Below are 13,555 nucleotides of genomic sequence, written 5' to 3'. Positions count from 1 at the left end.
CACCCACTGTCTCTCAGGTGGTGGCAAGATAATATAAATCTTGCTGCAATGCTCGCCGCTGCCCCCCTCCCAGGACCACCCGCAGCTTACCTGCGTCGTCCATTTCCTGGTACTCTGGGATCACATGTTCCAGCTCCTGGACAAGAGCCCGGCGCTGTTTTTCAAATTTGTCACATTTAAGGAGGAAGTGCCCCTCTGTCTTCACCTCATCTGTCATGCACTGACCACATGTTCATTGCTCTTTCGGCAACCACGTCTTTTTGTGTCTCCCCTTTTCAATGGTTACACTGTGGTCACTGAGCCTGTATTTGGTGAGGATCTGTCGCTGCTTCCTGTCTCTGACAGTTAAGAGGTATTCTTCCAAATCATAGTTTGTTTTTAGGGCCCGATAGACTTCTAGTTTGTTTTGAGTTTTGACTTCAGCGTTCCAGTGTTTCAGATAATTGTTCTTGCTTTGTTTTATACCTGATTTATCCTCATCTTGATTTGTTTTACAGCCTGATTTATCCTCTTGTTGGTTTGTTTTATAGCTGATTTATCCTCATGTTTGTTTGGAATACAGTGCTGGCCTGAGGTTGGTTGGTCTTAGTATTTGTTAAAGGGTTAGTGAGTCTCAGAGCCAGCTGCTTCAGGGGACCCTTTTCGGGGTTCAGTTCTTGGGTTTTCAGAGCTTTAAAGTGCAACGTATTTGTTGGGCTTGTATTTAAGTGCATCCAGAAATTTGGAGATGTTTTTTGTACATTTATCAATAATGGAAACCGGCCTAATTCCGCCCTACATGCGTTGTTTGGTGTTTTCCTTTGTATTTTCAGAATCATTCTGCAGAATTCAGCATGTAGGGTTTCTGCTGGATGCTTGTCCCATCTAGTGTAGCTGGAAAGACTGAGTGGACCCCATACCTCACTTCCATATAGCGCAATGGGCAGAATTACACTATCAAACAGTTTGCACCAGATGGAGATTGGTATATCAATGTTAAAGAATTTATTTTTAATTGCATATAGAGCTCTGCGAGCTTTTTGTTTTAGGTTATTCATTGCCCTACCGAAACTCCCCGATGCTGTAATAATTAGACCAAGGTAAGTATACTGCATCGTATGCTCTTAGGTGATGCTACCTAGAGTCAATTGGTATCTATTTTCCTGATATCTGGGCTTCTTCTGGAAGAGGATTACTTTTGTCTTTTTTGGATTTATTGCCAGGGCCCAGTGCTGGCAGTAGTCCTCAAGCAGGTCTAGCAGTTGTTGCAGCCCATCTGCGGTTGGTGACAACAAAACTAGATCGTCTGCATAAAGCAAAAATTTTACTTCCATGTCATACAGGGGGAGACCTGGGGCTGCAGGCTGTTCCAGCTCTCTCTCTCTCTCTCTCTCTCTCTCTCTCTCTCTCTCTCTCTCTCTGTTTATACAAACTTCTGTCAAAAGTGCTTGCTAATAGACTTAAAAACATTCTGGAATTAATAATCCACAGAGACCAGTCATACTGTGTACCAGACAGACCCACTGTGGACAATATTTTCCTCATGAGAGATTTATTTGACGTTTGCAAACTGTACAATTTTGATTTTGGAATTATATCATTAGATCAGGAGAAAGCGTTTGATAGGGTTGACCATGGTTTTCTTCTTTCCACTTTAAGAGCGTTTGGTGTTGGAAACGGTTTTGTGTCACTACGGGGTTAATTGTACAAGGAAGCTTTATGTTTGGTGAAAGTGGGCGGTGGATTGAGCTGTCCAGTACAGGTTCAGAGAGGCATTAGACAGGGATGTCCTACCTCTGGAGAGTTATACTCTTTAGCTGTTGAGCCTCTTCTGAATAAATTAAGATCCAGACAGTCGGGACTTATGCTCCCAGGGTTGCCTCAGTTCCCCTCGCTGGTGGTGTCAGCTTATGCTGATGACATTACTGTGTTTGTCAGAAACCAGAGATGTGGGGTTCCTAGGTAATAGTTTAGATATGTATGAAAGGGCATCTTCAGCAAACGAACTGGGGAAAAAGTGAAGCTTTGCAGGTTGGGTAATGAGCAGACAAGGACAAGCCAAAGTTACCAGGAAACCTCAGATGGGGAAGACAGAGCATGAAAATTTGGGGTGTTTTTCTGGGAACAGAGGAGTTTCAGAGGAAGAACTGGGAGGGTGCTATGGACAGAGTGTGTGCCAGACTGTCTAAATGGAAATGGCTGCTACCTCAGCTTTCCTATAGGGGAAGGGTCCTGATCATCAATAACTTGGTTGCCTCGACCCTTCAGCACAAACTGCTAGTCTTACCTCCACCAAGGGGCCTGATTGAAGGAATTCTGAAGGCAATTGTGGATTTCTTCTGGTCAGGGCAGCACTGGCTGAATTCAGCAATACTGTACCTACTGGTACAGGAGGGAGGACAGGGCCTAGTAGACATCGAATAACGGATCACAGCCTTCAGACTGCAGATAGCTCAGAGACTGCTTTACAGCTTTGGCCTGCCATGGACAGATACTGCCTGTTTGCTGCTAAGGAGGGCTGGATGCCTAGGCTACGACAAACACTTGTCCCTGCTTCAGCCCCAGTCCATCGATTTAACTGGTCTGACACCTTTTTACCAGTCTGTCTTACAGGCGTGGCAGGTTTTAACGTTCCGTCGGGAAGCTGTGATGACACCAGGGATGTGGTTCTTTGAGGAGCCCTTGTTTGGCAACAGTTTCATCACCTCTCAGGTTTTACCTTCTGTTAGCCTGAGATCCAGATTGAGAGAGGCTGGCTGTGTTAAGCTGTGTCATCTCATGAAGACATCCATAACCCATCTAGCTGGACTGCTCAACATCAGGTCCAATAGACTGCTGCTCAGGCTGGTGGAGGAGGTCTGTGCTTCCTTGCCAAAAGCCCTCAGAGCGTTTGCTGAAGATTGTACTCTATCTGACCAATGGGATGATGAGTATGAGTATGCCTTTCCTTCCCTGGCTGTTTCTCCTGCTGTGGGACAGTGGCAAGATAAGGAGGACATCCTGCTGTCTCTTAAGAACCTAGAGGTGGGAGACTTTGAGACTCTAGGGAAAGAAAATCCAGCCTATTATATCAGTGTGAAGAAACTTACACTCCTTGGCAGAGGTGAAGGTGTCGAGGTGGACTGGGTTTTTTGGGGTGGGATCATCCCTGGGGGGGCTGTTGGCAGTCCCCGTACAAAAACCTCCCATTAACAAACGGGCAAGTGACCTCCAGTGGAGGATTGTACATGGGGCCATAGCTACAACTAGGTATCTGGTGCACCTCAATCCTGGCACAGGGGACGGCTGTCCTTTCTGCTTACGGACAGACACAACATGCCATCTGTTTTATCCAGGGATCCAGACTGGTCAGACTATTCAGCCTACTACAGACATGGTTTCAGGGCTCAGGAGAAAGATTTTCTTTTTGTCTTTTTATCTATGGTCCACACTACACTGCAAAGAAAACATCTGTACACACATTAATGACTTTCATTTCAGGACTGGCCAAATTAGCTATTTGGAAAACAAGGAAAAACTGTGTGAGGGGTGAGGGGTCAAAAGACGTGGTTCTGATACTGACTGGGCTGTTTTTGTAAACACTTGGGGCGTGAAGGATGTGCTGTGTTCAGTCAGAGAAAATTCTTTGGTTCTGAATATCTGAGGTTTTTTTTCCATCTTTGAATGAATTTGTTTTGTAATTTTTGATAATGGAAGACTTTTTGAATCAAACTTGGTTCAATGATGGAAGTTTTTTTTCTTTGTTCATATTGTTCATATTGCTAAAAAGATGTCGTCTTTTTAAAAAAATTAATTTTGTTAAATTTGTTGTTGTTGTCAAACTTGTTTAAAAGAGTATGTTAAATAAAGACTGGTTTTAAATTCAAAAATTCTCTCCCTCCGTCTCTCTCACCTTCTGGATGAGTCTTGGAATCTTGACTGTGGTGACCAATGAGAATTCACCGGGGAAGAAGTCACAGTTGGTGAATATTTGGGAGGCAGGGAAACTCAGCCTGGTTGCCATGGCACCGGTTAGACGTACTCCACGGGATCCTGCAGACTGCACCATCCGAACCTGCCAGGTCACAACAGTGAGCAGAAAATATACAAGACTTCATGAGGAATTCGTTAATCCGTCCCTCTTTCATCCATCCGTCCATCTATCATGCATCCTTCTTTCAATCCTCCATCCATCCTGCTCTCACCTGGCTGGGAGGAGCCTCTCCAGGGCGAGGGAGGACCCTGGAGAGAAGGTCAAGGGGGAGCAGATCTGAGGAGAAACACAACATCAAATGTCTGATGATCACACTTATAGTCAATCACTTCACCATAGACAGACAAACAGACAGACAGACGCACACACACACACACACACACACACACACACGTATCATTTTCCTGATAGAAATAAATTGTTGTGGTGTTATGTATTATTTACTACACAAAAGCAATTTCCCCGTGTGTGTGTGTTGTATGGGATACATATCAGGTATAAACTAATGGGATCAGGACATCAGATGATGAACACTTGAATTCCTGTCATGTTTAACCGAAGCAACACTTCCTGCCAGGAAGTGACATTACTGTAAGATGAACTGCTGTCTGCTCGTTTTCTTGTGAACACCAACTAACTGACTGGCTACCACAACACTCGACATGACTTAAATGCAAGTCATACGTCCGGGTGGTGTAGTAGTCTATTCTGTTGCCTATCAACACAGGGATCTCCGGTTTGAACCCCCGTGTTACCTCCAGCTTGGTCAGGCGTCCCTACAGACACAATTGGCCGTGTCTGTGGGTGGGAAGCCGGATGTGGGTATGTGTCCTAGTCGCTACACTAGCGCCTCCTCTGGTCGGTCGGGGCGCCTGTTCAGGGGGGAAGGGGAATTGGGGGTAATAGCTTGATCCTCCCACGCGCTACGTCCCCCTGGTGAAACTCCTCAGTGTCAGGTGAAAAGAAGCGGCTGGTGACTCCACATGTATGGGAGGAGGCGGGTGGTAGTCTGCAGCCCTCCCCGACCCCGGGATCAGCAGAGGGGGCGGAGCAGCGACCGGGACGGCTCGGAGAGCGAGGTGATTGGCCACGTACAACTCGGGAGGAAAATAAAAATAAATGAATAAATGATGTAAGTCGTGGTATGTCGCATCCCCCTCCCCCGAAAGACGGCGCGGCGCTTGAGCTGATGATTTCAGATGTGTTGGAAATCCCAGAACCAACGTAAGAGCGACAACGACAACAAATATGCTAGCGAGCGTTAGCATCGCCTCGCTAGCTCACATTAAGCTAACGCTAACTCGCCAGACAAACGGTAGGAACGAGTTCTTCTAGTTCAAAACTACTTTATGACACAAGCCGTATATTAATATTACAGTATTACAACGAATACTAACTTTGTGCCCCTTCGGGAAGCGCTAAGACATTAATACGCTAAACGTTCCGCGCTTCCGTTTCGCCGTTCGCGCTTTTCTCGCGCTCGCGGTAGGAACTAGGTAAGGGTCAGCGAGCAGCTTTCAAAATAAAAGCCCCTCCGGTCAAAACAGGAAGCTTAAAACAGGTCACATACGTAATAAAAGCAACGAAAACGACTGTTGGACGGGGCCGTCTCTTCTGTAGAGCTGAAACATACACTGGGTTATTTACGTGATGACTTGGTTAGACAGACAGGACGGCTCAGGTCTGAACCGGATTACAGGAAACCACCGGAACCCCGCGGGGACCAGCTGGGCATGATGGGAGTTGTGTTTTAGGTTGGCTCATGCGAGAGCGTCTTAAATCTCAACCTGTGGCGGACACAAGGGGCTGCGCCTCTCACCCAGCAGGGGGGCGTGGTTTACAATGGGGGCGTGGTTTCAGCGGGGGGCGTGGTTTACGTTCCCGGGCTCTCTGGCGCAGGGTAGTTCCTGTTGCAGTTTGGTTTTGGAGCTGAGGAATAAAGTTCGTCTGCTGTGTTTTTCCTCATGCTGCCACAAACCCACATTTAAATCTAAAACGCTCATATCCAGAGAGACCTACACCTCCATTACCACTACTACAAGGCAGAGACAGGCGGGAAGGTCAAAGTTCACCCGGAACTCATTTCCTTGTTGCTGCCCTGACCATGAAACAGAAAGAAAGCCATAAAACAGGAGGTTAATGATATTGTAAATGTTCATGTAATTTACTTTAATTGATTAGTATGATGAACATTTACTTCTTATCTGAATTTTTTTTTTTGTGGATTTTCCCCTCTTTTTCTCCCCAATTGTATCCGGCCAATTACCCCACTCTCCCGAGCCGTCCCGGTCGCTGCTCCACCCCCTCTGCTGACCCGGGGAGGGCTGCAGACTACCACGTGCCTCCTCCCATACATGTGGAGTCACCAACCGCTTCTTTTCACCTGACAGTGAGGAGTTTCACCAGGGGGACGTAGCGCGTGGGAGGATCACGCTATTCCCCCCAGTTCCCCCTCCCCCCTGAACAGGCGCCCCGACCGACCAGAGGAGGCGCTAGTGCAGCGACCAGGCCACATACCCACATCCGGCTTCCTACCCACAGACACGGCCGATTGTGTCTGTAGGGACGCCCGACCAAACCGGAGGTAACACGGGGATTCGAACCGGCGATCCCTGTGTTGGTAGGCAGCGGAATAGACCGCTACGCCACCCGGACGCCCTGAATTCCTTTTTAAGCGCTCTCAGGTTGTATGCCTGTGTGTGTGTGCGTGTGTGCGTGTGTGTGTGTGTGCGTGTGTGTGTGTGTGTGTGGTTCCAGTAGCATGAATTGAGGGAGGGGTCGACATGATGGACGGATCAGGTGTCAGCATGGTGAATGCTGCTGGCTGGCTTCCGCGGCGTCCTCTGGGATGTCTCACAGCTCAGTGAAAGGATGAGCAGAACAGGAACGACCTGAGTTACGACAGCTCATCCAGGAGACCAGGAAGTCGTCACAACATAACACAACGGGACCGCCCTCCTGATACCACGTTACACCTCCTTCTGTCTGTCTCTTCTCCATCACCTCCATCTGTCCTTCGTGACTGACGTGGATTTAACAGAACTCAATAAGACATCACAGCCTGATCACTGTGTTGCTATGGAGACACCACTGTGTTGCTACCGAGACAACAGCTGGTGGTCGTTGTACAGTGTGTGTGTGTGTGTGTGTGTGTGTGTGTGTTTGGTGAACTGATCCTTTAGGTAGTTTATACAGCAAGATCCCTTAAAGGCTTAATTCTTTGTGCATGTAGGTGCATGCTTCTGTATGCCGCTGCCGTGTGTGTCTGTGTGTGTGTGTGTCTGTGTGTGTGTGTGTGTGTGTGTCTGTGTGTGTCTGTGTGTGTAAATCTGGCTGTGCAGCAAGAAGATGTTAATGATGTCACCTTAAACTCAACGAACTCTCAAAACAATTACACCACACCCGTTATTCGCGATGGGCGGGGCCCTGGGGGCGGGGCTCCCCGTGGCCCCGCCCCCTGTATAGACCAGTTGTCTTTGCCCAGCAGTTTAACAGCATTGGGCGTGAAGAGGTAAACACAGCCCATCAGGAGCAGAAAGATCGAATCAACCTGTTTTTACAAAGCTGGACAGACGGCTAGAACGATGAGCCGATGGGGAGATGACAACGATAAATGGGAGGAGTCCTCAAAGGAAGGACAGATGGATGGAGAGATGACTACGATAAATGGGAGGAGTCCTCAAAGGAAGGACAGATGGATGGAGAGATGACTACGATAAATGGGAGGAGTCCTCAAAGGAAGGACAGATGGATGGAGAGATGAACGCTGCTGCTCCCTTGAACGAGATGAACATGTGTCGTATACAGTCATGTGAGGAAGAGGAAGAGGAAGGCAGGTGGTGTTGAGACAGAGGAAGTGGAGGAGCTGTGTCTAACCAGCAGATGTGACGGAACAAGCTGGTGGACCTTCACCAACACATGGTACCACATCACAGAGTGCAGCTCAGGGTAGACCAGGTTTTATGTTTGTTTCTGGCACAACATAACAGACACCCACCTCACCACCGCCTACATGGGACACACACTGGTCCAGTACCACCACCACCTACATGGGACACACACTGGTCCAGTACCACCAGCAGATCCACCTCACCACCACCTACATGGGACACACACTGGTCCAGTACCACCAGCAGATCCACCTCACCACCACCTACATGGGACACACACTGGTCCAGTACCACCACCACCTACATGGGACACACGCTGGTCCAGTACCACCACCACCTACATGGGATACACACTGGTCCAGTACCACCACCACCTACATGGGACACACACTGGTCCAGTACCACCAGCAGATCCACCTCACCACCACCTACATGGGACACACACTGGTCCAGTACCACCACCACCTACATGGGACACACTCTGGTCCAGTACCACCACCACCTACATGGGATACACACTGGTCCAGTACCACCACCACCTACATGGGATACACACTGGTCCAGTACCACCACCACCTACATGGGACACACACTGGTCCAGTACCACCACCACCTACATGGGACACACACTGGTCCAGTACCACCACCACCTACATGGGACACACACTGGTCCAGTACCGCCAGCAGATCCACCTCACCACCACCTACATGGGATACACACTGGTCCAGTACCACCAGCACCTACATGGGACACACGCTGGTCCAGTAACACCACCACCTACATGGGACACACACTGGTCCAGTACCACCACCACCTACATGGGACACACAATGGTCCAGTACCACCACCTCCTATATAGGACACACACTGGTCCAGTACCACCACCACCTACATGGGATACACACTGGTCCAGTACCACCACCACCTACATGGGACACACGCTGGTCCAGTAACACCACCACCTACATGGGACACACACTGGTCCAGTACCACCACCACCTACATGGGACACACAATGGTCCAGTACCACCACCTCCTATATAGGACACACACTGGTCCAGTACCACCACCACCTACATGGGATACACACTGGTCCAGTACCACCACCACCTACATGGGACACACGCTGGTCCAGTACCACCACCACCTACATGGGACACACACTGGTCCAGTACCACCACCACCTACATGGGACACACACTGGTCCAGTACCACCACCTCCTATATAGGACACACACTGGTCCAGTACCACCACCACCTACATGGGATACACACTGGTCCAGTACCACCACCACCTACATGGGATACACACTGGTCCAGTACCACCACCACCTAAATAGGACACACACTGGTCCAGTACCACCACCACCTAAATAGGACACACACTGGTCCAGTACCACCACCACCTAAATAGGACACACACTGGTCCAGTACCACCACCACCTACATGGGACACACGCTGGTCCAGTACCACCACCACCTACATGGGACACACACTGGTCCAGTACCACCACCACCTACATGGGACACACGCTGGTCCAGTACCACCACCACCTACATGAGACACACACTGGTCCAGTACCACCACCACCTACATAGGACACACACTGGTCCAGTACCACCAGCAGATCCACCTCACCACCACCTACATGGGACACACACTGGTCCAGTACCACCAGCAGATCCACCTCACCACCACCTACATGGGACACACACTGGTCCAGTACCACCACCACCTACATGGGACACACGCTGGTCCAGTACCACCACCACCTACATGGGATACACACTGGTCCAGTACCACCACCACCTACATGGGACACACACTGGTCCAGTACCACCAGCAGATCCACCTCACCACCACCTACATGGGACACACACTGGTCCAGTACCACCACCACCTACATGGGACACACTCTGGTCCAGTACCACCACCACCTACATGGGATACACACTGGTCCAGTACCACCACCACCTACATGGGATACACACTGGTCCAGTACCACCACCACCTACATGGGACACACACTGGTCCAGTACCACCACCACCTACATGGGACACACACTGGTCCAGTACCACCACCACCTACATGGGACACACACTGGTCCAGTACCACCACCACCTACATGGGACACACACTGGTCCAGTACCGCCAGCAGATCCACCTCACCACCACCTACATGGGATACACACTGGTCCAGTACCACCAGCACCTACATGGGACACACGCTGGTCCAGTAACACCACCACCTACATGGGACACACACTGGTCCAGTACCACCACCACCTACATGGGACACACAATGGTCCAGTACCACCACCTCCTATATAGGACACACACTGGTCCAGTACCACCACCACCTACATGGGATACACACTGGTCCAGTACCACCACCACCTACATGGGACACACGCTGGTCCAGTAACACCACCACCTACATGGGACACACACTGGTCCAGTACCACCACCACCTACATGGGACACACAATGGTCCAGTACCACCACCTACATAGGACACACACTGGTCCAGTACCACCACCTCCTATATAGGACACACGCTGGTCCGGTAACACCACCACCTACATAGGACACACACTGGTCCAGTACCACCACCACCTACATAGGACACACGCTGGTCCAGTACCACCACCTCCTACATAGGACACACGCTGGTCCAGTACCACCAGCAGATCCACCTCACCACCACCTACATAGGACACACGCTGGTCCAGTACCACCAGCAGATTCAAGACTGTGGCTTTAACACAGAAACAGCCCTGTCGTGTGTGTTTACAAACAGCCTCCTTCCTGCCGGTGCAGTTCACAGAGATATGAAGGCTGGATTCCAGTAAGTCTCCATAGCAACGGTTTAAAGCAGCGTGAAGCCATGACGTGACACCACGAGACCGTCAGTCATCTACACATCACATCACACGTTACATCACATCTACACATCACATCTACACATCACACGTTACATCACATCTACACATCACATCACACGTTACATCACATCTACACATCACATCACACGTTACATCACATCTACACATCACATCACACGTTATATCACATCTACACATCACATCTACACATCACATCTACACATCACATCACACGTTTCATCACATCTACACATCACATCTACACATCACATCTACACATCACATCACACGTTACATCACATCTACACATCACATCTACACATCACATCACACGTTACATCACATCTACACATCACATCTACACATCACATCTACACATCACATCACACGTTACATCACATCTACACATCACATCTACACATCACATCTACACATCACATCACACGTTACATCACATCTACACATCACATCACACGTTACATCACATCTACACATCACATCACACGTTACATCACATCTACACATCACATCACACGTTACATCACATCTACACATCACATCACACGTTACATCACATCTACACATCACATCACACGTTACATCACATCTACACATCACATCTACACATCACATCACACGTTACATCACATCTACACATCACATCACACGTTACATCACATCTACACATCACATCAGACGTTACATCACATCTACACATACTATCACACGTTACATCACATCTACACATCACATCACACGTTACATCACATCTACACATCACATCTACTCATCACATCACACGTTACATCACATCTACACATCCCATCTACTCATCACATCACACGTTACATCACATCTACACATCCCATCTACTCATCACATCACACGTTACATCACATCTACACATCACATCTACACATCACATCACACGTTACATCACATCTACACATCCCATCTACTCATCACATCACACGTTACATCACATCTACTCATCACATCTACACATCACATCACACATTACATCACATCTACACATCACATCTACACATCACATCACACGTTACATCACATCTACACATCACATCTACACATCACATCACACGTTACATCACATCTACACATCACATCACACGTTACATCACATCTACTCATCACATCACACGTTACATCACATCTACACATCACATCTACACGTTACATCACATCTACACATCGCATCTACACATCACACGTTACATCACATCTACACATCACATCTACATATCACATCTACACATCACATCACATGTTACATCACATCTACACACATCTACACGTCACATCTACACATCACACATTACATCACATCTACACATCACATCTACATATCACATCTACACATCACATCACACGTTACATCTCATCTACACACCACATCTACACGTCACATCTACACATCACATCTACACATCACATCACACATTACATCACATCTACACATCACACGTTACATCACATCTACACATCACACGTTACATCACATCTACACATCACACGTTACATCACATCTACACATCACACGTTACATCACATCTACACATCACACGTTACATCATATCTACACATCACACGTTACATCATATCTACACATCACACGTTACATCACATCTACACATCACACGTTATATCACATCTACACATCACATGTTACATCACATCTACACGTCACATCATACGTTACATCACATCTACACATCACATCACACGTTACATCACATCTACACATCACATCACACGTTACATCACATCTACACATCACACGTTACATCACATCTACACATCACACGTTACATCACATCTACACGTCACATCACACGTTACATCACATCTACACATCACATCTACATATCACATCTACACATCACATCACACGTTACATCACATCTATACATCACATCACACGTTACATCACATCTACACATCACATCACACGTTACATCACATCTACACATCACATCTACACATCACATCTGTACATCACATTCCCAACGAACACAACGAACGGAAGGGATCTGCCAACCTCATTAGTCTGCTCTGACGTCACACACGACACTGCTTTTTTAAACATTTTATTTCTGATTTTTCCCCCTTTTCTCCCAGTTTAGTGGCCAATCGATCCCTATTCTAGTTCAGACTCCACCCTCATACTGCATGCGTTCGCCAACTGCATCTCTGTCTGGCCGGCAGTCTGGAAGGAGTCGCCTTGTCATGAAAGTGGCGAGGCGACTCCAGGCCAAACCACTGCCTTCCCTCCCCACCCACACACACACACACACAGTGTAACAGAAGTTGTGTGAGAGGTTTTGATGACTTAACTTCAGAAACACTAAGTGAGCTTTTATCACAGTCATCTCCCCTCACCCTCACGCCACTGTTTACATTCCTACACACACACACACACACACACACACACACACACACACACACACACACACACACACACCTGTACATGGTCTCCAGCTCTGAGCGTGGACTGCAGCAGAGAGCAGCGTCCAGAGCAACACCAGCATCCACATCAGGACTTTGTCTCTAGGCGGGATGTGGACGTGGAGGTTCACATCAGCTCTGTGAGACATGGTGGGTGTGGTTCTGGTTCATCACACAAGGTAACGGGCATCTTTTCTCTCTCTTTCTCCCATCGCTGCTCTCAGCAGCTCCGAATCTACAATGTCAGTCACAGAGTCCTGGAGGTGAGTTAGGACGGTGTCGGATCAGACCTTCAGCTCAGAAGGAAGCTGGCTGCGACGTCACAGAATGCGACGAATGACGGAACTTCCTCTTCGGAC

At 48.3% G+C, this 13,555-nt stretch overlaps 1 protein-coding gene across 1 annotated transcript in view; it reads right to left on the bottom strand.

Moving 5' to 3' along the window:
- The window catches only part of LOC130120434 (thrombospondin-type laminin G domain and EAR repeat-containing protein-like), a 68,445-nt gene extending 55,100 nt beyond the window's left edge, over positions 1 to 13,345 (bottom strand). Inside the window, exons 1-3 of the mRNA XM_056288970.1 lie at positions 13,213 to 13,345; positions 4,164 to 4,228; positions 3,872 to 4,033 (exon numbers count right to left, since the gene is read on the bottom strand). Coding sequence (XP_056144945.1) covers positions 3,872 to 4,033; positions 4,164 to 4,228; positions 13,213 to 13,345 — 360 coding nt within the window. The remainder of the gene's footprint in view (positions 1 to 3,871; positions 4,034 to 4,163; positions 4,229 to 13,212) is intronic.
- Positions 13,346 to 13,555: the final 210 nt, after the last annotated feature.

This window comes from Lampris incognitus, chromosome 11, assembly GCF_029633865.1.
Source record: "Lampris incognitus isolate fLamInc1 chromosome 11, fLamInc1.hap2, whole genome shotgun sequence".
NCBI lineage: Eukaryota > Metazoa > Chordata > Actinopteri > Lampriformes > Lampridae > Lampris > Lampris incognitus.
Note: the sequence above shows the minus strand (reverse complement) of the source record. Positions and strands in the feature narration are given on the sequence as shown.